This window comes from Acromyrmex echinatior, chromosome 5, assembly GCF_024713525.1.
Source record: "Acromyrmex echinatior isolate Ae372 chromosome 5, ASM2471352v2, whole genome shotgun sequence".
In the NCBI taxonomy this organism is placed as follows: Eukaryota; Metazoa; Arthropoda; class Insecta; order Hymenoptera; family Formicidae; genus Acromyrmex; species Acromyrmex echinatior.
Window position 1 is genome coordinate 3,816,552 of NC_141856.1, and position 26,454 is coordinate 3,843,005.

Consider the following 26,454-nt stretch of genomic DNA (forward strand, 5'->3'; position numbering starts at 1 on the left):
TTTGGCTGGGTTTTCACTTGGCACTATGACGTTCATTTTCAGCATCAAAACGAATATCAAGCGGCAATTTTGATCACGTGATCTGTTTTGACGCTGAAATGAGCATCGTAGAGTCGAGTGAAAACTCAGCCTTTCCGTTATCCCGGATCTACAATAGGGTGTTTTAAGCCTTAAGCCGTAAGAAATTGACGAACTACAGTCGAATACGAAGAAAATAATTTATTCGTCCATTCCTTATGGCTTAAGACTTAAAAATTTATTGTAGACTTGAGGTAACGCATAATACTTAGTCGTAAGCAAATCAACCAATCAGAATTCTTCCTCTCCTCTCGTTTCGAAGAAAAAGAGAATTCTGATTGGTTGATTCTCTTATGCACTATATATAATGCGTTATGCAAGAGTGTGCTGCGGCCAATAATTGATACGGAAGCGCCGCTTCGTGTATCGTCGTCAATCGTCGTAGTCGCGACAGTCGCGTGTCCAGCAAGTGAAGCGAGGCGATTGACAACGGCGAGTGAAGTGACTGGCTGACGCGCAATGTGAGGATCGGCCTGTCGTGTATGAAAAGAAGAGAAAAAAAGCGGAAGAAAAGAGGAGCGCGCTCGCGCGTATGTGTGTGTTTGTATGTATGAGGATTGTGAGGTGAATTGGGACACGCGGCGTGCATGCAATTGCGCATTTCGATGATATCGCGTTCTACGAACGACTCCTTGGACCGAAGGGAACGAATGAAGTGAAAACATCTCGTAAAAGGAGGTTGTGTTGGACGGCGCGAGCGAAAGTGCCGTCTGTCGCGTATATACGCGGTACAGCCAAACTAGCTCTCTCTCTTTCCCTCTCTCTTTCTCTCTCTCTCTCTCTCTCTCTCTCTCTCTCTCTCTCTCTCTCTCTCTCGGTGCGCAGTAATACGTACGTATATCGGTGAAAGACGAGAGTGCGAATATTTACTAATTGCACGTACGACGACGATATCGGGACGAAACGGAGTGACCGTGCCGCGCGACGAGGAGATCGTGAGCGAGTGAGTGAGTGAAGACACAAATGTAAGAGAAAGAGAGAAAGAAACATATCGAGAAACATCGAGAGCGCTCAGGGCTTTAGTGCGGCGTGCACGAACCCCGTTCTGTTCTGTTTGCCAAGGTTAAAGAAAACGAGACGATATCGTGGGTGCCTCGCTAAAATGGCGCTGATCGGCACCGTCGTCGGCCGATAGGAAGAGAGAAAAAGAAAAAAGAGCAGCAGGTTGAGGAAGAAAAGAGGTAGAGTAAAAAAGAAGGGGGAAACGATCACTGTTTTATTTTGACATCGTCGAGAGCGCACGGAGAATTATTGTATTATCGGTCCTTCATTCTGTGCACCCCCGGATCGCCGGCCTCCCCTCTCCCTCCTCTCTCTCTCTCTCTCTCTCAGTTTTTCTGTTGCCCTCTTTATCATCCGTTTTCTCATCGTTTCTTTATCCATCACGTTTCGCTTGCATTCTCGCCGTCTTTGTTGCGAAGCGTAGTTGCGGCCGACCATCAACGATCAACGATCAACGATCAACGTATACCGACGAGAGAAGCCTGCTGCGGTGCATTGCTTGACGCGAAGGAGAAAGAAGCTGGCGAGAATCGTGACAGCATTGGCGTGCGACGTAAACGTATACAGCGGCAGTGATCTCGGAAAAAAAGAGGGGGGTTTGCTGGTTCGACGCGACCGCGATGCCCGTGCCGCATCGCCACGCTCCTGACGTGAAGAAACACTTTGGACAGTACTCGGGCACATCGACGGAAGAGGCTACATTATCACGGAGAGTTGGAGGCACAGAAGTACGACGGCTCGTCGCCAGGTGAGTGAATGAGTGAGTGAGACAGAGATATTCTCTCCTAAATTTTTCTTGTCTATTTTTATTGATCAACTCTTTGAACTGATGCATATCCTTGTACATTTTTGTTATTAACTATTCTGTTATTGATTGCACTTTTCATTGCGTTAGCTTAACACAGTTATCATTTCATTTTTGTTTAACATTGGCAAATAACAAGAATGTAATGATTCACTAGGTTACACTGTGCCATCTAGGGATCTGTCTGCGTTGCTTGCACTTTTTGAATTCAACATCTTTGAAATACGAAAATTTTGGGGGATTTCAAGCAATGTGGATAGAGGCCTTGTATCTCTCATTGGAAAGCACCTATAGTTGTTTCATTTTTATAATACTTATTGCACCTGTTGAGAGGATTCTTCGATAGAAAATAGAGGCCACTTTCCTCTTTAATTCCTAATGCACAATTGAAAAGCACAGGGCAATAGGAACAGATTTCAATCTATTAGAAATCTTGTATTCCGCTATACATGGTTTCTGATAAATTGAAATTTATGTTATTTCTCCCATTGTCTGCATTTTTTCAATTGTACATTCTTCGTCCGCGAGCGTGTCTCTCTCTCTCTTTCTCTCGAAAAGTGGAAAGAGGGGAAAAACTTTTTCCCGCGTCAGCGTCGTCTAACCGTCGTCTAATCGTCGCGGCGCATTCGAAAACCATGGCATCACGCCTCTTTTCACCTTGAAAGATTTATTTACGAGGGCGCAGAGGTCTGCGCTGAACAGTAACGCTGGCAGTGTAACCGATCGCCGCCAGGGTGTTGTCACTCGACACTCGATCTACTCGATCTGTGTTGTCAATTTACACCATTGTGATTGTCCTCTGCGCCGCGCACGCGATAGGTTATACGTATATTCTCCCGTGTCACCGATGACTATGCAGATTAAAGCGTGATCCTCGCCGAAACAACTGACCCCACGTGATATCCGCGATACGCTTTCTCGCGTCACGACCGACCCGACTCGACCCGACCCGATCGCGGACGGCGGAAAGAAGGCAAGGAGGCGAGCGAGCCTGTGACATCGAGGCATTGAGGAATGATCGACGCGTGGTACAAAGGGTAAGGACGACCTACAGAGGATCGAGCGTCGAAGGAAATAAAGGGAAGAAAAAGAGTTGCGATACGTTTCATAACGTTGGGTCATTGTTGTGCGATCGTAAGTCGATTCTTAGAAATTGCAAGGTACGCAAGGCCTAATTGCGATGATAGTTCAATTTGTCCTCTTTCTCTAATCTCTGATTTATTATCAGATCGGGCATACGCAGGTACATACACTCGTTAGGTCTGTTTTTATAACTAAATTAGTGTACATTTTTTTGTATTTAAAGTGAAATAGGTACATGTTTGATATTTGGCGACAAACAAGAAAGTTTATGTGCAATTCAGTGTAGCAGTAAAAAACAAATAAGTATATATGCTTGTCCTTTTTCGAGAAAAATTCTGAATTGGTATACACTGATGCAATAAATTGGAGTAAAACAAACTATATGGTAAACTTTGTTTTTTTTTGTTTGTCTCACTTCAATTGATGTATACCAATTCAGAACTTTCTTTGAAAAAAGATGGTATAATGTGTTTTTTTTCCAAACTACTATTGCATTGTATAATGTGCAACATCATTGCAAAGTCACATAGAAGTTTAGATTACAAAAGTAGACAATGCGTGATCTTTCCTCGGAAGAGGAAAAGTCTGCAATCATCTCTCAAGACTACGCTTTGTCTATTTTTGTAATTAAACAAAATTTTCTATAAAGTTTTTCTTCTACAATAACAATAAAAAGAGTAAGAAGCTAGAAATTGATCACTCGCAATCGACTGTGAAAAGAATAATCGATTATAATTGGTCAAGCTTTAACTTCTCACTTTTAATTTATTACTAATGGATTTTTGCCATTAGTAATAAATCATTGGAAGCCTCCAAGCTTTAATAAAAAATATTAGGCACCTATGTTTTTTTCATTTATCCAATTCTTTTACTTATTGATTATCGATATTCTACATAAGTTTTAAGAGTTCTTGAAACAAAGGACAATTTATATAGCAAATACCGTTAAAGAAATTAAATTAATTTTTAAATTAAAACTTTAAATAATGATTAATAAGATGCGTGGTACTTTTGACTAAGAGTATATATAGTTTCGCAACTACATACACATCATTATACAATAATTAGAAATAAATAAATTCTATTTCTCTTGCTCAAACTTTTCCGAATGATTATAAAAAACATGTCATAAGATTGGGATTAGGATTCCTCTATATATGTATCAATCTTTTAATTTTGTTTCTTAATGCTAAACTTTCTGAACTAGTGTAAGAAGCGTATACTGAAGCATTCTTTATTACAGAGCTGATGTCAACGACATCAGCACACTCTTTCTTGCAGTAACGAAATTCGGTAAAAAGTTCACTGAACTGGCTACACTAGGGATAGGACTAGAGTTAGTGCAGCAGTGCAGGGTACGCGGAAATGATTGCGTTCAACAAAACACACAACTTTTGCATATATACAATGTTAATAACATTATGTCTAAATGTAATATATGTTATCTTTATGTATTTTTTACCATCATTATCTTCGATTAAGACTCTTTCTAATGGTGGAATTGTAATTACATCTTCTTCATCTGATGAATCTAATAATTCTAATAATATGTGTGTGATTCGCCATGTCTGCACTATAACATTTTTTATTATCTATATCTGCACTATCCTTGTTTAGTCTAGTGCAATTCTAGTGCTGCGATAAACAATAAACCTTTTGTACATTTTTTTAATATTTTGTAATTTCTTTATTTACAGTTTAATCTATGCATGAGTTGTAGAAATCAATCATACTACCGTCAGTTCTCAAGATCCGTGCACCCTCAATAAATTGTGAATGAAATGTACCCTTTTTCTTAGAAATTTGTATCTGATTAAGTGATTTTAATAATTCTTTCACACACGGAAGGGGAAACTTGTTTTCTAAAAATTTGTCGAATATTATTGAATGTTTAATGTTGATATTCAGTATAGTTGGCAATTATATGCATTTGGATATGTAATAGGGCAATAGGATGCAATAGAAACATTTTGTATTTATTTTGAATGAATCAATCGTTACTTGAAGTAACTCATAACTTAGAACTTTTATATCTTATAATATTAAGCCATTGTGATATGATATCTGTGGAATGTAGCAATCTTATTATGATAGTATGACTTTCATTGTATTTTTTTAATAAATAGACAAATTAATTAAGTTTTATAACATTCATTCTACATTATTAATCATATTAATGATAGATATAGTGTTACATTTTATTACATCAAGAACTCGATATATTTTATAATTATATATTTATTACTAAATTACTAATTTTTATAGAGTAAATGTCACTATAAAGTTTACGTAATATTTTTTATTTTAGATATTAAATTTACAAGGACTCATTAATACATCAAAATGAAAATCGATCGCAGTAGATTGAAAAAATGCACTTCCGAAGTGGTAAGTATTTTGTACAATTTTTATTAAAATATACATTAAATGAAATTTAAGGAAAGATTGCATAATTTCTTTTGTGTATGTATATGTATATATGTATATGATATATAATTACACACACACACAAGTGCGTGTGCGCGCGCGCGTGTGTATAATTATTTCAATCATATGCAATGTAAGAGAAATTTTGATATGATTTTAATTTATAAACTAATTTCGATTAAATGATTTCTTGGAATAAAAGTTTCTAGTACTCACGCATACTTTATTTATATTTAATTTGTTCAAATTATAATTATGCGTAACATTTAGCCAGCAGAATGTCAGGCACTCATAAGCAAACTACGCTCTTGCTCGCATGCAGAGCTGCTAGAAGAACTAAAGCAGATAGATGCGTGGACATTCGGAAAATGTGAATTATTCCATTGGATTGATGTCTTAGATCTCAGTGACAGTATTTTAGAAGAAGCTGCAGCAAGAAGTCCAGATAATCCATGGGAATTAGCATGTGATCTTCCTCAGAATCGAGAGGTTTATTTAATAATTTATCTCTATTATTAGTATTAACTGATTAAAATATGTATTACTCTGAATGTATAGTTTTACATTAAAAGTCTAATTAATAAAATAATTTATATATGATTATTAACTTGATACATAGGCAAAAGAGCTGCTTCTTTGGGTTCTTCACTTCACCACATTATTAATTGAGCATTCATTTTCACGGCATTTGTACAACAGCATGGAGCACTTGGTTACTTTACTATCAAGTTGTAACATGAATGTAGTCCTTGGTGTATTAAATCTTCTGTACATGTTTAGTAAACGCAGTAATTTTATTACACGTCTAAATAGTGACAAACGGCAAGCTTTGCTCAGCAGGCTTATACATCTAGCTGAGGTCAGTAATCTTAATTTATATTTAACAATATAATTTAACTCTATTTATTAAATAATAACTTATTACAGAGTTGGGGAGGAAAGGAAAATGGTTTTGGTTTAGCAGACTGCTGCAAGGAATTTCCAGAAAAAGTAAGCATGTGCACATTTAATTATTATGTGTAATAATGCATAATATGACAATTTTATTAATAATATATGTATAGTATGTGTTGTATATATTTTTTATTTTTTTTAAGCCATTTCCAACAAGTGCTACAACGTTACATTTTGAATTTTATGCGGAAAATCCGATTGTAACGGAACCATCGGCAACTGGTACATCACTCTCTAGTACAAAGAAAGTTGGTCAAATGAATCTTGTAACATATATACATATAGAAAATGTTGATAAACTCGGAAAAACCCCAGCACAGATTATGAATGATCTGTTAAAAGTTTATAATGTACCTCAGGAACGACAGGTAAAGTTTAGAATCTTTTTTTTTTCCATATAAATGATATGATTTGTAGGTTGCATTCCGGAAATGAATTTTCAGCGCTAGTGTGTCATTCAATCTTTATTAGATGTACAATGCAGTGCATTAATTCGCTGGGTTATAGTAGCGGCCCGACTTATTGAAAATAAGAAAATACAGTACTAAAAAGTTCATAAAAAATTCTGAAAAAATTCTTAGAGTTCTATGAGAAGAAAATAAATGATTTTTGTCTCTTGCAGTTTTTCTGTAAAGTTGATAGTATTTGAATAAAAAATAAACGTCGATAAGTCGGGTCACTACTATGACCTAGCGAATTAATGCACTGCAGTGTACGTAAAACTTTATATACATAAAAATTATATACGAAAAAAAAAACAAGGATAGAATGTGCTGATAATGCTGAAAGCGTACTCCCGGAGATTGCAGCTAGAGAGGGATATTTTTTAACGTACTTAAAATGTTATTCTTAGATGGCTCTATTGACACATATAAGACTAGCGCATAGTTTTTCGGATTATCGAAGACGATTGCAGTGCGTGCAAGCTCGGCTTCAAGCTTTATCTGTACTTGTGTACAGCAACGCGTTGCAGGAAAATGCGCACAGTCTTCTTCACGCTGGACTTCTTGAAGAACTTGTGGAACTGTTGGAATTACCACATACTCACCTTGTTGAGATACGCGCGGCAGCGTTGCGTACTCTTACGAGCATCATACATTTAGATCGGAATCCACACTTCCCCAAGTAAGTATACATATATTTTTCTATTTCATAAGAATTTGATATCTGATATGGTACTTTAATCTTTATTTTTATGTGATTCTAGAAAACCAGGTTCACGATTGAACATGATTATTGACGTCACTGGAGCTAGCTCGTATCACGGCTTTCTACCTGTTTTGGTTCGTACTTGTATAACAACGTTAACCTCACCACAACCAGATGGTCAACCATTTCCTCTCCCGCTTGCGACAGCCTTGTTTAGTTTTTTGTATCATCTTGCAAGTTACGAGGCGGGTGGAGAGGCTCTTGTAAGTTGTGGCATGATGGAGAGTCTTTTGAAAGTCATCAATTGGCCAGGAAGTGAACTGGAGCATATAACGGTACTGTTTAACAGAATATGTAATACATTTTCTTATTAATAAAATTTGATATTAATAATAACAGAAATTACGATTTATTAAATTTGTAATTTTTACATTCTATTTATAAAATATATTCAATCTTACTTATTCATTTCTTTTTTTTTGCAGTTTGTAACGAGAGCAGTGCGTGTCATAGATTTAATAACAAACATAGATATGCAAGGTTTTCAAACTCATAGTGGTTTAGCTAGCTTCATCAACCGTTTAGACATGGAAGTTAATGTGTGTCGGAAAGAACAGCCGTTTGAAATAGAGCCACTGCTCTATCAGGATGCACCACAAATCTCACGTGAAAGATCGATAGAAAGGGAAGAAGGCTCTTCTACATCACGTCGAGAACACGAGACTTTCGATGAACGAGAAGAATCGTCTAATCCTATGGAAATATCAGAAGATGAAAATACAGTTGCTAAAGCAGATGAGAAGAACGAGCAGCAGCCAGACTATTCTGCTGCCAAGACCGGCAAAACGTGTTTACCACAACGAGCAGCACTTCTGAAATCAATGTTGAATTTTCTCAAGAAAGCAATTCAGGATCCGGCATTTTCTGACAGTATACGACATGTTATGGAGGGTACATTACCATCGTCTCTGAAGCATATTATAAGTAATTCAGAATATTACGGTCCTTCGTTATTCTTACTTGCTACTGACGTCGTGACTGTGTATGTTTTCCAAGAACCGTCATTATTATCGTCTCTACAAGACAATGGCTTGACTGATGTTGTACTTCATGCTTTACTCATAAAAGAAGTGAGTGTAAATAATTTATGTTTAATATTGTTTTTCACAATAGTAGAGTATTTTCCATGATATGATACCAAAAGCATTTTTAATAATTGCTATGTCATGTAACAGGTTCCTGCCACTAGAGAAGTATTGGGTTCTTTACCTAATGTGTTCAGTGCTCTGTGTTTAAATCAACGCGGTCTTGAATCCTTTGTGAAACGGCGACCATTTGAACGCTTATTTAAAGTACTTCTCTCGCCTGTTTATCTTTCGGCAATGCGACGGCGACGAAGCGCCGATCCATTAGGTGATACAGCTTCAAATTTAGGCAATGCCATGGATGAGCTGATGAGGCACCAACCAAGTTTAAAAGTTGATGCTATTGGGGCAATCATTAAGGTATTAATTAAAAATGAACTGCGTTTTCTAATAATTAATTTTGGTTGTACATTGCATTTCTCAAATTGTTTTTATTTGTCTTTTTTTTTTTTTTTACTTATTAGTTACTCGAAGAATTATGTGTATTGGGCTGTGATCCACGGTATATATGCTGGCGTGCCGCTAGTAAATCTGAAAATTCACCATCAAACACGGCTTCTGGAAATCGTCAAACATCTGGTCAATCAGTCGGCGTTGGAGTAGGAGACTCTGGTGGCGGTGGTGGAGGAGGCGGCGGCAGCAGTAGTGACGAAGAAGAAGAAGACGAGGAGGAAGCTAGTACAAGTTCGCATCCTCAACGAGAAGAGCAACCTAGCATGTCACCTCAACAGCCTGGACCGCCACCTCAACCAAGAGAGAAAACTCCCATTGCTTTAGTGGAATATATTCACAATGTTATGAAATTTGTGGATGCTATACTCAGCAACAATTCAACCGATGATCACTGCAGAGAATTTGTTGCTCAAAAGGGACTCGTTCCATTATTATCGATTTTGGGTCTACCTAATTTACCTGTTGATTATCCTGTTGCACAAGCAGCCCAATCTGTAGCCTCTGTATGCAAAAGTATCTTGGTACGTATTTTGATCTTTCCATATAATTCTTTTTTCATGTATGTTTTTTAAAATGTAACTATATTACAAATGTAGTTTGATATTTACAGAATCTCGCACATGAACCATTGGTACTAAAAACAGGTTTGTCACAATTAAATGAAGTGCTAAATTTATTGAAACCACTTCACAATAATTTAGAATCCCCTGGCGCCTCTGTTTTGTTACACGAACTTGCGTCAGCTCCAAATCTGGAAACCGCATTTACAAGCGATACTGCTACGCCTTTGTTACACGCTATGAATGCAGCCCATGGATACGTAGTGATGTTTGTTCATGTTTGCCGTACCAGCCAAAGTGATATCCGAAATCTTTCTATGAATCACTGGGGTTCCGAATTGGGCTTAACCGTCCTTAAAGGTTTGTCGGAGCTTTATATGTCTCTCGTTTGGGAGAGTACATTACTCCTCGCGTTATGTAGCGAGGATATTATTCCGGCCGGATGCGAATTTGGCAAAGAAGACATGGATAAATTGATGCCACCCGAGTTAAAAACCGAGGGCGAACCTTCGGCCTCTTGGTCCGCTAGTGTATCCTCGGATATGGGAAGTAATGGGATGACTACGGCCATGGAAGCTCTTAGCACAGATCCACCGCCGGTGCCGATGGAGGTAGACGACAAACCAAATGTAAACACCGACAGGCCCAACAACTATCAGTTAAAATATATCAAACCTTTACTTGGCGCTTCTTCAAGACTCGGCAGAGCGCTTTCAGAACTATTTGGTCTACTTGTCAAACTTTGCATGGGTTCTCCCGTAAGACAACGTAGAGGACAGCAAATGCCTCTAACGCCCACGTTACCTTCTCAGGCAGCGCGAAGTGTTGCCACTGCATTGAACTGCTTGTTGACACGCGGATTATCGTGGGATAAATTACCCCCATCACCGATTCCCAAATTTAAACTCACTTTTCTCATATGTTCAGTGGGATTTACATCACCGATGCTTTTTGATGAGAAGAGACATCCTTATCACCTGATGCTTCAGAAATTTGTCAAATTGAACGGTCAAAATGCATTTTTCTCTACCTTTCATTGGGCTTTATCAGGTGGAGGCCATTTTGCGTTATCTGAAGGATTGGAACATCCGAATCTACCCGATGGAACTGGTGAGTTCTTGGATGCCTGGCTGATGCTGTTGGAGAAAATGGTTAATCCTAAGGCTATCTTAGACTCACCCCACGTGGTCTCGTCAAAGTGTACGGGAATATATAAAGTTTGCGAGACGTTCGATCCAATAAGATACCTCATCGATATTCATAAAAAAGCTTTCGAGGCGGTGATGCTGATGTGGGGTAAAAAACCACTCAAAAACTACGGAGCTCGCATGACAGAGTCTATTTTATCGATTTTACGACATATTCTACGTGGCGAGAAAATCATCAAGGAACGCACGGAAAAGGAAGAAAGCGGAGACAATGCGATAGCTAGTGGTAGTGGTGCGAGCGGTGTTGGCAGAAGTAGTGGATCTGATCGTCGTGACGAACCAGAGGCAGACGTCAATCCGGAATATTTGAGACAACTGATGGATATGGGTTTCAGTCGAGCACATTGTATAGAAGCGTTATTGCATACGATGACGGTAGAACAGGCAACCGATTACCTCCTAACAAATCCTGCGACTCTACGTAGACCCGATGCTCCAGTAAGCGACGCCAGTGGTCAAGGTTTGATCATGGATTTGGAATTGGCGGACGACGATCAGATAATGCATGCTATCGCAATGTCGCTCGGCGATACAGATACGCGTAAGATTTCGGGTATTGAAGAAATTCCTTCTCGCGAAACGACCATCACCGAAAGTATAGACGAATTTACGCGTAGTGCACTTGGGCAATGTCTTAATCTATTAGACCTCATGCCAGATACGGTGTATAGAATTTGTGATCTGTTAGTGACCATCACCAAGAGAAACGGCGACGAGTGGCGGGATGATACGTTGCGGCAATTGATACGCGAGGTCGGACGTCTAGTGGATTATCTGATTGATATCGCCGAGAGCCAGGATGAAAATGCCGGAGCCCGATTGGTGGAGTGCGAGGAGGCGAATAAACTTTCTGGCCGCCTTTACCTCTATACTCTATTCTTTGAAGGTTCGTTTCAGGAGATGCGAGTGCCATGTGCTCTTATAGTGGAAGAATGCGCGATACTTGACAAACTTGTACGATTGTTAGTGGTGAGCGAGGCTCCGCTCACCGCGAACAAGAATAGAATCGCTAAAGACTGCAAGGATACCAGCGCTGTGTTGAGCATGAAGACACCAAAGTGGTTAGCGCCTTTGTTACTGCTCATCGACCGGCTGGAAAAGGTGGCCACTCTTACGCAACGAAAGCAGATGATGCATAAGATCACGACCAAATCATGGAAGTGGTTTGACTTAAGTACTGGCAAATGGACCCCCTATTCGCCTATGAATAATCGAATCATCAATGACGCATATTGGGCAGGCGAGTCCAGTGTGCGAATATCATGCAGTCGACGCCGATATCTCATCACCTTTTCCTGCATGACACAAGTGAACGAAGATAGTGATAACAGGCGGCCCATCACGATGGGCTTCAAGCTCAGTACGGATAAGGAGGATGGTGGTTCGGGTTCCGATTCAAATATGGATACCGACGAGAGTCCGGTAGGAGAGGAGAGACGAAATACAGTGGTCCAAGGATTGGATCCTAGTATAGCACCGAGTATTGTACGGTGAGAAATACATTAATGGGTACAAATATATAATGTAATAAATTAGACATTGAAAAAAAAGAAGATAATTTTATTACACGATATATTATGATGCTGTATAATTAATTAATATTAATGCTTTTGTATATTTTCTATGTTTTAGTATATTTTCATAAATAATGTTTCATTTTTCGTAAATAATGTTTTGTGTGATCACGCATTACACAGGATCATAAAAAAATTTTGAAGTAAAACACATCAGAATAGCTGTTTCTTATAAATTTTGGATCGCTGAAGCCGAATTCGTAAGCCATTTTATTCCATCATTTCTAGTTTTTTAGATAATTGAGAAAAATGATAGAAAATCTGTGAAAATTGAAACGGTTGAGAAAAGAGCAAAAGTAAATATGACATTAAAATCGCAGAATTAATTTGAATGTACCTTGATAAGTTGAACAAGATATACAAAACAAAAAAAAATTTGCTTTACTAATGTTTGAGGCGACACGGCATAAATAAGTTGATTGAAGTATCATTAAACCAACAAACAATGATCTGTATAAGTCATGAAAAATTTTGACAGCTCTAAAAATGGATATTTTAATCGTTATCTTATCTTCCAAAAATAACAATTAAAATATTTGTTTTTAAAGCTAAAAAAAACTTTCTACGACTCACGCAGATCATTGCACAATGGCAGCCATCGATTTGTTTTACGATTTGTTAAACTACATAGCATTTAACATTAGCAATATTTTTTTGTTTCTTACACTTTGTATAATCAAAATATATTTAAATTAATTCTGCAATCGCATTTTAATGTCATATTTACTTTGCTCTTTCTTCAAACGTTTCAATTTTTACAGATTTTCCATCATTTTTCTCGATTATCTAAAAAACTGGACATGATGGAGCAAAACGGCTTACGAATTCGGATTAAACGATCCAAAATCTATAAGAAACACTTATTCTGATTTGTTTTTCAAAAAATTTGTTCGTAGTTCTGTGTATTATACGAAATACATTTTACGTATAAAATTGAATTAAAGAGTAATAAACATCTCATAAATATTATTTATATTGCAGCGCGTGTGTAAAATTTTTGGCAATCCCAGTCGATCGGGACGCATTACACGCTGTATTGAAAGTATGTCTACGGCTGACGAGGGATTATCGAAATGCGGAGGTGTTCGCGCGGGAAGGTGGTGTTAAGTTACTCCTCGAAATGACACAGATGTGCAGTTTTACCGGCTGCATCAATTTATGTACATTACTGATACGACATACTCTTGAAGAGCCACGCACGCTTCGCCTTGCGATGGAGAAGGTACTTGTGTTTATATTTTCAATACAATTTCGTGTAATCGATTTATGTAACAATTCGTTCAATTTTGTTTTAGGTCATTCGTGCGCGCACGCAGAGCAACATACCTCCTGCATATAAAGAGATACTTTTTATGACGCGGCAGATCAGTAGCGCTGTTTGCCGTAATCCAGAAGTATACAAAGAAGTGTGTGAAAATATCCTTAGAGTTGACATAAGTTGCTTAAAAAGTGAGTTTCAGTTAATGCTTCAGTTAGCATTTAACACCTTCAGACTCAGCACACATTGTAATGTGCATCAAATTTGAAGATATTATCCGTTGAAATTATTTAATTTTGTTGACATTATCTAAGATCTATCTGATGTACGTAATAATGTGTATGTTGAAAAAATAGAAATCAAAATTTTGAAAAAAAAATTAATTATTTAGTATGAATTGTTTATTTAAGTACACATGAACTGAATCAAAAGAATTTTTTTAACATAGTTGAATAAAATCAGATCTAAAGGGGTTAAGTAATATGAAATAATAATTTAACTATTAGCTTGTATTAACTTCTTATTTTGTTTTAAAATTATATCTTTTATTTTACAGAAGATGATGTTGACAATAGGCTAGTCGTGAAAGCCTTACCTCCTAGTCACTCTCCAGCATTACCGATGGTAGAAGAGGTATCTGTAGGTGTTATTCGTGATATGTTGAACGCGTTGATTAAGCCAATGCCAGTGTTATCGGATGATGGATCAGCAACCCCAACAAGTCCCGAAAAGAAGACATCACATACGACAACCCCATCGATGGGTAACACATCATCGTCGACATCATCATCACGGCGAGATGTACTGAGAAATAATGCAACAACCACTAACGATCCCTTAGACGACGACGATCAAGTGTCGCAAATTATTCCTTTAAAGATCTACACTGATCTCGGTAACAACAGCAAAGTAGAACCGGAGGAGGCAAAAAAGCCTATTTTAACGAAATCTGCGATATTAAAGATATTGGCAGAAGCTGTGAGATCTTACGGCGCTGTAGCTAGTCTTATCACCGAACATACGTACAGAGCTGGACAAAGCGAGATGGTATCTGAAGATACGACGGCTTTAGCGTTCTTGCTAGATAAACTTTTGCCGATGTCACCGGAAAATTCGGGCGATCGAACGTGCAGCAGCATGGCGAGAATGTTGATTGCTGCGATAGCTTCGTGCAATCATTCGCCGGATGTACAGACGACCTTGGTGACGGAAGTAAAGGCAGCTTTGACGAGAACGCTCGCGCTTCCGGAGAGTTCTGAGAAGCACGCGCAGCTTCAATTACTAATCGGACTGATCTCTACCATGATTGATAGTTGTCCGCCAAATATGTCACATACTCAGCTGAGAGCTTCTTTGAGAGCCCATCAATACAATAACGTTAATTATATCGTCAGAATAATGCTGAGAAAGGGTATAATTACCGACTTGGCCAAAATACCGCACAGTCTCGACTTGTCAAGTCCGAATATGGCCGGCACGATTAACGCCGCGTTGAAACCGTTAGAGACCTTATCGCGCATTATCAATCAACCAATACCAGGTGCGGTCAATAACAAATTTACGAAGCCAAAAAATAGGACAGTCCAGGAAGAACCGATTGGAGAACAGACAGGCACTACGACCTCCGAAGCTACGCATGCCGTGGGAGAGGAAGCAAATGAGGACGCAGAGAACACTGAGCACGATATCTCTGTAACAGCTGAAAGCTTGGAACCGACGTCGGAGAGTCAGGTACATGAGGAAGGAGATGAGGCTGCACTGGAGGATATCATGGATCAGCTTCTCGAAAGGTAACGAGATGCAAATTAACAAATAATCAAATTTCGATGAACGTCATGCAATTCAAATAAAGTGTATAAATAAATTTAATTTGTGTTTAATTAAGATGTATTTATGCAGTATAATGACATCAATATGGCAGATAAAAAAATATTCAATATAACCATGATGAATGAAATTAAAATGATATGCTCATATATATATGGTACAGATATTGCATAGTGATAATGTCTCTCATTTTAAGAGATGTTAGTGAAGTACTCTCCTTGCACGGATTGTATTTTTATGCGATTTTATTTTGTAATATACACCTGTAAAATTCAATTATACAATTTATATCAAACTCAAGCACGTGTGTATACACACACACACACACACACACACATATATTTTTTAAATTTAAACATTTAAACATATATATATATATATTTTTTTTTTAAATTTAAATATATGTATTTTTTTGGTTATTTATGTTTTTTGTTTTTTGTTTATGTATTGCACACGTTCGCGAATCTTTTTTTTATTTGTTTTCATAGCCCTTCAAGTTTATGAAAGCTACAGTACTTATAATCAAGTAGTGTACTGTTTTCCAGGGACGGCTCGGCCGTGGCGGAAGAACCATCTTCTCGCCCACACAGGCCAATGGACATCGATGATGAAAGTCTCGCAATGCGTGACGCAGAGGGCGATTTCGATCCAACTCGAGATACTACAGTAAGAGTAACGTCACTTTTTTCATTTTTCTCATGTAATTGATACTTTCCGTTTTATTTTCTGAATTTACAATAAATTTTATTCATTATAGGAGGACTTAATGAGCTCGGACTCTGATTCCGATAGCAATCCGTCTGATGATAATGAGGACGAAGTGCAGGACGATGAGGACGAAGAGGAGGAAGAGGAAGATGATGGTAGATATTTTTGATACATAATAAACACAGCCGGGATAGAAAGAGATCATATATTTTCTTATCTTTATTTATGTTATAGGTGAAGAAAATGAAGAAGAAGAGGAAGAGGAGGAGGAAGGATCGTCCAATTATGAAGAAGATGGAATAGAATTTTACGAGGACGTTGGAGAGGGCGGTGTTTTTCGTATGTTTCCCTCTTCTGAGCGCGATGGTGGTAATGTCGTAATGATACAACACAACATTGAAAATCAGGACATTGCGAATACGTCGACGCCAGTTAATACGCGACCTAGTCTTCCATGGAATACCACATTCCCGTTACCATTAGGTCTGTTTGAAGAGCCGCCTGCAGGTTCTGAGAACAATGGTAAATAGGAGCGAAAATAGATAATTACAGTCGGAAATTCCTTTGTTCTTGATTAATCGGAACTGAACCTCTCTATTCTTGACTTCAAGGTCTGTTTTTTTTTCTATCCCAAGTTCTGAACTGATGTATACTGGTGCAATAAATTAAAATGAGACAGAGGTTTAGTTTGTTTCACTCTAACTTGTTGCACTAGTTCAGAGCTATAATAGTTCAGAATTCATCGAAAAAAGAATAGGCCTTCAGTTTCTTCAATTTTCATGTAATACAATATATTGCTAAAATAGGTTTTCATATGCACATAGAATGAAAGTATCCATAATCTCGATTTACAAAGGTTTAGTTGATTGAGAATAGAGGGTTTCGATATGAATGATCGACTGTGTTTTTTCTCTCCTTTTTTTTCTTTTATCTTTTATTTAATTTCCTGCATGATTCTAAGATGTATAATTCCAATCATTTTGATGCAGGTATCAGTACTCATCCATTATTGATATCGCAAGGAAGTTTGGATACTGCAAGTACTAGAACGCGTGTTTTACGACGTGCTAGACAGTATCAGTACCTTCAGTTATCTAATCCACGTAGTTCAAACCCACCTGTAATATTACAAAGGTATGTATTTATATATTGATAAAACATTGTGTTTTGTGAATAAAGTAAATACTAGTCTAATTATTTGATATACTTGAAAACAATAAAAATCAGAGCAACAAGGGAATGGGTGTTGAAAATCAAAATATACTGATATTTAAAAGAAGTTACTTAATCTTAAAAGATTACAAAAGTTTATTTAAAAAGACAAATGTTAATTATAACAGTCTTCTCTAATGTGTACATGATAGACTCTTAGGTCCGGCTGCACAGACTCTTCCTTTATCCGCCAGTCAAGTTTTAGCGTCAAGCTTTAGAGATACACGTGTTGTCGTAATGGATAATGGATTGGGAATATTTACTAATCAAGAGGAAGAGCAAATCGATTATGTTGTACGTACATAATTGTGCAATACGAAAATATAAACAAATATTAAAAAATATAAGTTGAACTCTCAATTTTATCGTTAGGATCAATCTGGATATCTTTTTGGTCCAAGCCTTGCAGCAACTTTGAATAATATACCAACCGCGTTACATTGGTGGATCGAAGAGAGCAAACAATTAGACGGAGATTCTCAACCGGATTGTTGCGTTGGTGAGAACAAAAGCATTTGTTATTGTTAATTTTTAGGTATATAATAGTTTTATTAATTTTTTATGTCGGATAGGTGTTGTTCATAAACTGATACCTGGACTAGAAAAATACAGGAATGCCGAGCTTGCCGAACGCAAAGAAAAACGTAAGAAACAACATGGATCAGAAAAAGAGAACGAAAAGGATGATAAAGAAGAAAAAGAACGTTCAAATACTGCCGATGGTAAATATGCTCCCTTATATTTTTCTACACAAATACTTCTTATATATACATGTACGTATACGACGATAGTTCTTGGCGTGACACAGAAAATGCCACAAGTATGAAACTGCTATAATTTTAGACAAATTTGCACAGAGCTACTATTAAAATTTCAGATAGATGCGTTCATTAGTTCTTGTTTCGGTTCTGATGAAACACAGCTAACTTGCTAAACCTATTCATGGAATTTTGCGACTAAAAAAAATTAAAAAATGTGCATTATCATGATGGAATGGAAAATTGGTTGCTTTACACGATCGAGACAAAGAAATTAATGACGCATCTGTCTGAAATTTTAATAGTATTCCTGTGCAGGATCAAACTTGTCTAAAATTATAGCAGTTTGATACTTGTGACGTCATTTTCTGTGTCAGGCCGATAACTTTTCGAACTATCCTCGCGTATATACATAATTATGAAAACAATTCAAAAATATGATAATACAATCCCTTAAACTGCATCTGATATTTTAGTCACATTGCCCAATTTGACATTGGATGAACAGCGACCATCAGCATCAACCTCACTACGAACCGACGTCACTCCGCTTGTTGCTGGAGAAGGAACTGCGATAGAAACAACAAGACAGGAGCGCACTCCGGAAGAGGACATAATCGGTATAGCTATATACGCAAGACAATATTTTTTTATTTATTTTTAATGAATGTTTTTAGATGCGTGTTTCTATGTATTTTTTACATACTAGATGTAACAGGTGAAATGGAAGTAACGGTTCAAGAGGACGAGGAACGACCACCTCCACCACCGCCAGAAGAACAATCGGTCTCCGATAGTCGTGATCCTCGCACGGCAAATCGAAATCCCACGTTAGAGTTGGCTGAAAGTATCGTCGATTCTGTGCTTGGACCGTGCACATCTGAAGCGACCATTAGATTAAGTAATATGCCTATTACTATTTTATTAAAAGCAATTAAAATCGTCCGTTTAAAACGCTATTATACATATATCTTATTTTTGAGTTATTTATATCGTGGATCGAATGCAAGTGACTATTTTAGAAATTGGGATCTTTTGCACTCAGACTGATTAACTATCCTTATTGCTAAGTTATCGTTAAGACTCTGTATACTAATATTCTTCTGTCATTAGACCTACATGTGTCTAATGACGCGCCTACGCATCTTGTTTCAACAGGACAGCCTGGGCGAAGTAACATGGAAGCAGCGAATGTTTCTGAATCATCGTCTAATCGCACTGCGGCTGCACCATTAGTAGTAGATTTTGGTCAAGAAACTAGCGAGGATCTGTCGAGGGAGAGTAGTGATTCGGCCGATTGGATTCGCAGACTCTTGACGGACGACAGTCAGTGTCGAACGAGCGACATTGATTTACGGCGTGAACGAAAGTAAGCATTATGCACATGTGAATACAAATTACAGCAGTTTTAACATAAAATATCATTGTAGCGCCAACGTTGTCAATCAAGATCCGACGTCGTCAATTACGACCGAGACTACTACTGCGGCAGGGACCTCGGAACAGTCGTCACAGCAACCATCGCAACAGCAACCACAACAACAATCCAGTAATCAGGAGCAACAACTACCAGACGGTGTGGATCCGTCGTTCTTGGCTGCTCTGCCTGAAGATATGCGCGACGAAGTCATTGCCGAGCAACTTAGGTCAGTTAATGATCTTACTCGTATGTTATATATAGAGATAATAATATGTAAATACTAATAAAATATATGTCGACAGGCTGCAACGTATGAGGCAACGCGCGCAGGCTTCTGTAGTTGAGGAGCTTAGTGGACCGGTTGAAGTAAATCCTGAATTCTTAGCTGCTTTACCACCGGCGATACAAGAGGAGGTCTTGGCACAACAACGCATGGAACAGCAACGACATGCGGCCGCATCGGCGAATCCGGAGGATCCCGTGGATGCTGCCGCTTTCTTCCAAAATCTGCAACCATCTCTTCGGCAGGCTGTTAGTATATATTCTCGGACTAATTTATTATTTACCTCGATAGTGATGTTTCATTTCTACTTCTGAAGTTGAAATTTGTCTGTAGATCCTAACTGATATGGAAGAGTCTCAAATATCCGTCCTTCCACCAGATTTAGCTCAAGAAGCTCAAAATTTAAGGAGAGAATGGGAAGCTCGTAATCGACACATGATGCAAGAAAGATTCCTCAACCATGTTAGTCAAAGCAATACTGCTCTCTCGAGCATATTAAGAAATTCTGGTAGAGGTAAATTTCGGTTTTAATCAATTATTATAGATTATGCATAAAGTTTAGTGTGGATAAACATTAACGTGGATAAAAAGTTTTATATATAAAATGTGTACGCATAATTTTCATAATTATTCATAATGTATAAAAACATATAATTTTTATAATTGAATTGTAATTTTGTTTTTATACAAAAATCACAAATATATTCGTAGCTCGTGGAGGTGGTACTCGATATGCGATTCACGCCGTTCCACAACGATCTCAATGGAATACCTGGAACGCTCGCGGCGATACAAATATGGCTCACCAAGGCGCTGGCTTACGATTAAGAGGTCGACAATTACTCGATCATGAATCGATGGCTTGCCTGCTTGTGTTATTATTTGTTGATGAGCCAAAAATTAATACGCTTAGGCTTCATAGAGTGATCAGAAATCTTTGTTATCACGGTAGCACAAGGGAGTGGATAGTGAAAGCATTACTAAGCATTATGGAAAGAAGTAATGATGAGAATAAAGATATAATGGCAGATTTCAGTGGAAAATTTAAGAGGAAAGGATTATTAAATGCTCCCATGGATTTATGGTAAAACTTTTCTCCTCTTAGAAATTGATTCTAAACATGTTTATCGTAATCTTTTATCATTTATTTCAGTTCTCCAAAGATTTTTGACCAAAGAAATAACACACAATCGTGGCTAAATATCAGTATCGACGCTGCACTCGGTTGTAGAGCAAATGTATTTCATATAGTACGTCATGCTGGTAAGAAATCTGAAAGGCAAGGTAATATTATTGCAATTCATCCGCAAGCTGCACCTACTGTATGCAGGTCAGTGTACCATCTTAAAAATATTTAGATTGAAATAAAAACAATTTATTAAAAATAATTTTCTCTTATTATTCTTCTTTTATTATTTCTATATAATGATAAAAATGTCTTTCTGTTTCATGTTGAAATACAGGCATACTTTAGAACTGTTGATTTCACTCGCTAAGAGTTTCCCTGGATATTTTGTGCCAATAAAATCTAAGGATTTAGACGATAAAGATAGTGGTAAGGAGAAGGACGTGAGTGGCAGTAAAGAGGAAGGCGGAGCGAAAAACAAGTCGGCATCTAAAATAGGAAGAAGCGATCTTCCAGATTTCTGGGATTTGCTTCTGAAATTGGATTCGTGTGCATCCAAAAAAGGAAAATCAGTTGCGAGAACTCATTCAAATACGAATTTGGGGAGTGAGCCAGAACATGGCACAACTTCATTTGAAGCTTCCGCATTCGGCCAGCTTATCTCGATGCTTAATTGGTCTGTGATTAAGCGAAGCAGTCAATTGACAGATAAGTTGTTGCGACTTCTGTCCTTGATCTCTATCGGCTTGACGGAAGTAAATCCCTATCGACGACAGGAAGGCGGTGCAAAGAACAAGAAAACTGAAGTTAATAAGGATCAGAGCGTCGCCGCGCCAGAAGGACACCTCAAGCTGGCCGTACAGGTTTTGACTAGTAAAAGTTGTTCCGAGGATGGACTTGAAGATGCAACTGCACTATTACTTAACCTATCTCATTGTCCTGATCCTACTAGACAATTAGTATGTATTGTATTCTTATATAGATTAATACAAATGATGTTAATATTAATATTAACATTAATGTTGATATTACAACATTAATATAATAATACGATGTTAACATCTTTTCTTCTATTTATATTTTTTCCTAGATATTAAAATTACTTTTGGAAGGTGCGATGGAATTGGCAAATATGGTGTGTGAACATATCAACGATTTGATGATTGAATTAAAAATTCTAAATCATGAATTAAATCGAAGAAATTCTTTGGAAGATCAACCATCGACTAGTAGCGGGAATGGACGAGGAATTTTATTAGATAGGTAAAATATTCTTGTAGCAATTAAATATTAAAGCGTGTCAATTTTATATGCTTTGCATTCTCAAGAAGAATCTAGATAATAGTGTATAAAAAATGATCTTTTCAGATTTACTAATGAAAATGTAGTCGTCACAGCACCGAGTAAAGTTAAAGCCGGAAGTGACCTTCAATTACCATCCATGGCTGCTCTCGTCAGTAAAACCTCTAGTCAGGCATTTTTTTTGAGAATACTTAAAGTTATTGTGCAAATAAGGGAAGCTGTGCGCTTAGCAAACACCAAGAAAACAAGTATGAGATATATATATATATATATATGTGCGTGTGCGTGTGCGTGCGTGCGTGTGTGTGTGTGTGTGTGTGCGTGTGTGCGTGCGTGTGTGTGTGTGTGTGTGTGTGTGTGTGTGTGTGTGTGTGTGTGTGTGTGTGTGTGTGTGTGTGTGCATGCGTGCGTGCGTGCGTGCGTGCGTGCGTGTATATATACATCATCATTATAATTTTATCTTGCGAAACATTTTTTATATTTTATTACTTATGTTAAATTTACAATATTTACAAATTAAAACTTCTATTTCAAGCTAATCAAACAACAGTGACAGTGATGGATACAGGCACAACAAGCAATGCATCAGAGACAGGTATTTTTATATCTTTTTCTATCTTTTTTATTTCTATAATTTTTCCTAAATCGATATTTATACTAAAAATTAATATATTTTGTTACAGCCGCGGACAATGCAGACATCGATGTTCCTATGGATACAACACAAACAAATACTTTAAGTCTTGAGAATTCAAAGACATCCTCTTCTCGTAATGGTAAGTCGAGCAGATATTTATTTTTGCTATAATAAGACCAGTATTTTAATTTATAGATTGATCAATATCTTATTATATGCGAAAAAAAATTCAATTTTGCTCAATAAAAACTGCATTTGCTGTCTATAATATATGATTGATTAATCGATAAATTAAAAAACGCCTAAACTTATGTCTGTTTTATTATTATTATTGTTATTTTTTTAGATGAAGAGAAAACTGCACTTCCATTGCTGAGTGAGAGTTTAGTATTAGATAACTTATGGGAAACTCTTAGCGCTTGCTTACTTGAATTAGAATACACTCCTGATCACCATGCCGTCCTTGTTTTACAGGTAAAAAGTTTAAATTTATCACATTTTAGGAGCTTACTATCATCGAATTATTGTACTGTCATTGTACTGATCATTATATTATAAACAAAGATTATATATATATTTAACGTTGTAGCCTGCAGTAGAAGCATTCTTCTTGGTGCATTCATCTTCAAGTACGTCTCGAGATCGTGACAGTCGTCTTAACACAACTAGTGAAAATCGAGAAGTAGTACCAGACTTAGCACCAGTTTCTCCAATATATTCAGACAATGAAGGTACTTCTCAGTCGGAAGCTCCCACTAATGCTTCTTGGGATATCACACCAGCCCCGCAGAAAACATTACCACCGGATCAACTAAAGTTCCTCAAATTTGCCGGTACGTATTAACTAATGACGAAGTCATAGATATAATTTTATTTAATGTAATGTTTATTTATGTATCTTATTCGTACAGAAACACACAGAACCGTGCTCAATCAAATTCTACGACAAACGACTACACACTTAGCAGATGGACCATTTTCTGTATTGGTGGATCACACAAGAGTGTTAGACTTCGACGTGAAGAGACGTTACTTCAGAACAGAATTAGAACGGATGGACGAGGGTATACGTAGGGAAGAACTGGCAGTTCATGTTCGTAGGAGTCACGTTTTCGAAGATTCATTTAGGGAGCTTCACCGAAGAAATGCTGATGAATGGAAAAATCGCTTTTATATCGTCTTCGAAGGTTCCTAACATTTATACTGATAAGCTTGTACAAACTTCACAAATGTCGGCACTAACAAAAGTAATATTTTACTTTTCAAATTAAAAGGTGAGGAAGGGCAAGATGCGGGAGGATTGTTGCGGGAATGGTATGTCATCATTTCGAGGGAAATCTTCAATCCAATGTACGCTCTGTTCACCGTTAGCCCTGGTGATCGAGTGACATACATGATAAATTCATCTTCACACTGTAATCCCAATCATTTGTGTTATTATAAATTTGTCGGTCGAGTAATTGGTAAGTATTCGATTTAATTTTCAACGGAGATTGATCAGATACAAGAAATAATTCTAAAATTATGTAATTCTCATGTTATTTTTGTAGCTAAGGCTATTTATGACAACAAATTATTAGAATGCTATTTCACGCGTAGTTTCTATAAACATATACTTGGCATACTCGTGAAACATACGGATATGGAAAGTGAAGATTATAGTTTTTATAAAGGACTCGTTTATCTTACGGAACATAATATTTCCGACTTGGGATACGAGTTAACGTTCTCCACGGAGGTAAAGAATAATTATTTCAACATAATTTTTGACTTTATATTTCAATTATTAAATATATGTGTTGCTTCTAGGTAAACGAATTTGGTGTCAATGACGTGCGAGATTTAATACCAAATGGACGTAATATAATTGTTACAGAAGAGACTAAACTGGAATATATTAGGCTCGTATGTCAAATGAAGATGACTGGAGCAATTCGTAAACAGTAAGTGGATTTAAAGTTTTGAAATCGAGTAAAAAGAGTATTATTGTTTAATTACTTTATCCTACATCTTAAATCTTTCTCCATAGATTAAATGCGTTCTTGGAAGGCTTTTATGATATTATACCCAAACGACTGATCTCTATATTTAATGAACAAGAACTTGAATTATTGATCAGTGGCTTGCCTAATGTAGATATTGAAGATCTTAAAGCAAATACCGAGTATCATAAATATACTGCTACGTCTTTACAGGTATATTTTGTATATCATATTTGAAAGGATTATATTTTATACTATGTGTGTATTTTATACCATGTGTGTATTTTTTCCAAAACACAGATTCAATGGTTCTGGCGTGCATTACGAGGTTTTGATCAGGCAGATCGTGCCAAGTTCTTACAATTCGTTACTGGTACGTCCAAAGTGCCGCTACAAGGTTTCGCCGCGTTAGAAGGCATGAACGGTGTACAAAAGTTCCAAATTCATAGAGAAGATAGATCAACAGACAGGCTTCCATCTGCCCATACTTGGTAATTATACGAAAAGAAAATCTTTTTGTTTACATTTCCTCGAACATACAAGCTAAAATTAAATCGATCACGAATTTACGAGGCTAAAACTGTATTCCCTAATTGTAGTTTCAATCAATTGGATCTACCAGTGTACGAGACATATGATAAATTACGTACAAATCTACTCAAGGCAATTCACGAATGCAGCGAAGGATTTGGATTTGCATAAGCTTACTGAAACGCTGTTGTCGTATATTGTAGCAGTTTATCATGTGTTATTCTGCCTGTTCAGAGTCAAGTACATTACGAGAACTCGCTCCTTACATAATCATGCGTTTATGCGTTCACGCGTCCAGTCGGTGACGTTCTGGTGACACGCTTGGTCTTCATTCAAGATCTAATGGAAAATTCGATATATACATATAGACGTACGAATATGTATATACGTATAACTAATTCTGATGTAATTACGTGAGAATAACTGTCAATGATACCCGAAGCTAGGGTTTATTTTGTTGAAGAGGATCTTGGAAGAAGATGCTGAGCTTAACGATAATTCCCAACAAGGAAAGATAAGGAGAGATTAGTTCAGTTTTACGCGATAAGGATAAGCTAAAGATAAGATTCACACATAATTGTAATAGTTAGATACATTAGTTTGTCATAAGAAATAATATAGGATGAAAAAATGTAATATACTGCACTTTGAAGTCAGCGATGTTTTAACCGGTTCGATAGATTGAATAGAGATACAGCGATGGTAACGGTAGCCTGGTTCTTTACCAGAAAAAAAGCAGCAAAAGTATAAGTCGATGAATGCTTGTGAGAATGAAAGAGAAATATGTGTGTGAGAGAGAGAGAGAGAGAGAGAGAGAGAGAGAGAGAGAATTTAATCGAGAGATACTGAGCCTAATTAAAAGATTTCAATATGAATGCTGTCCTTCCCTAAAAACTGTATGGTTGTACGCACTATTAGTATTAATAATTGTAACTAATTCTTAATTATAGTAATCATTAAATATTGTTTTAA

General features: G+C 37.1%; 1 protein-coding gene across 1 annotated transcript; it reads left to right on the forward strand.

The window, feature by feature from the left end:
- Positions 1-396: 396 nt before the first annotated feature.
- Positions 397-25,832, forward strand: HUWE1 (HECT, UBA and WWE domain containing E3 ubiquitin protein ligase 1). The gene is made up of 44 exons (XM_087406734.1): positions 397-1,828; positions 5,277-5,356; positions 5,666-5,884; positions 6,015-6,254; positions 6,323-6,385; positions 6,493-6,717; positions 7,203-7,474; positions 7,557-7,833; positions 7,984-8,628; positions 8,734-9,003; positions 9,108-9,617; positions 9,707-12,354; positions 13,420-13,660; positions 13,734-13,887; positions 14,253-15,486; positions 16,054-16,195; positions 16,281-16,386; positions 16,466-16,753; positions 17,221-17,365; positions 17,596-17,737; positions 17,816-17,942; positions 18,016-18,165; positions 18,678-18,821; positions 18,911-19,102; positions 19,315-19,570; positions 19,632-19,847; positions 19,924-20,152; positions 20,238-20,418; positions 20,616-20,988; positions 21,058-21,234; positions 21,368-21,989; positions 22,121-22,293; positions 22,399-22,580; positions 22,868-22,927; positions 23,016-23,108; positions 23,316-23,443; positions 23,559-23,802; positions 23,881-24,156; positions 24,244-24,432; positions 24,520-24,707; positions 24,779-24,912; positions 24,999-25,164; positions 25,252-25,442; positions 25,551-25,832. Exons 2-44 carry the CDS (start codon positions 5,312-5,314, stop codon positions 25,651-25,653), a joined length of 12,660 nt encoding a protein of 4,219 aa, XP_087262860.1. The 5' UTR covers positions 397-1,828; positions 5,277-5,311; the 3' UTR covers positions 25,654-25,832.
- The last annotated feature ends 622 nt before the right edge of the window (positions 25,833-26,454 follow it).

Bases quoted from the DNA above. Each gene is read 5' to 3' on its own strand.
- HUWE1 (XM_087406734.1), top strand. From the start codon at position 5,312: ATGAAAATCGATCGCAGTAGATTGAAAAAATGCACTTCCGAAGTG. The intron at 6,386-6,492 runs GTAAGCATGTGC...ATTTTTTTTAAG, and splicing joins GCAAGGAATTTCCAGAAAAA to CCATTTCCAACAAGTGCTAC. The intron at 23,444-23,558 runs GTAAAAAGTTTA...TTAACGTTGTAG, and splicing joins ATGCCGTCCTTGTTTTACAG to CCTGCAGTAGAAGCATTCTT.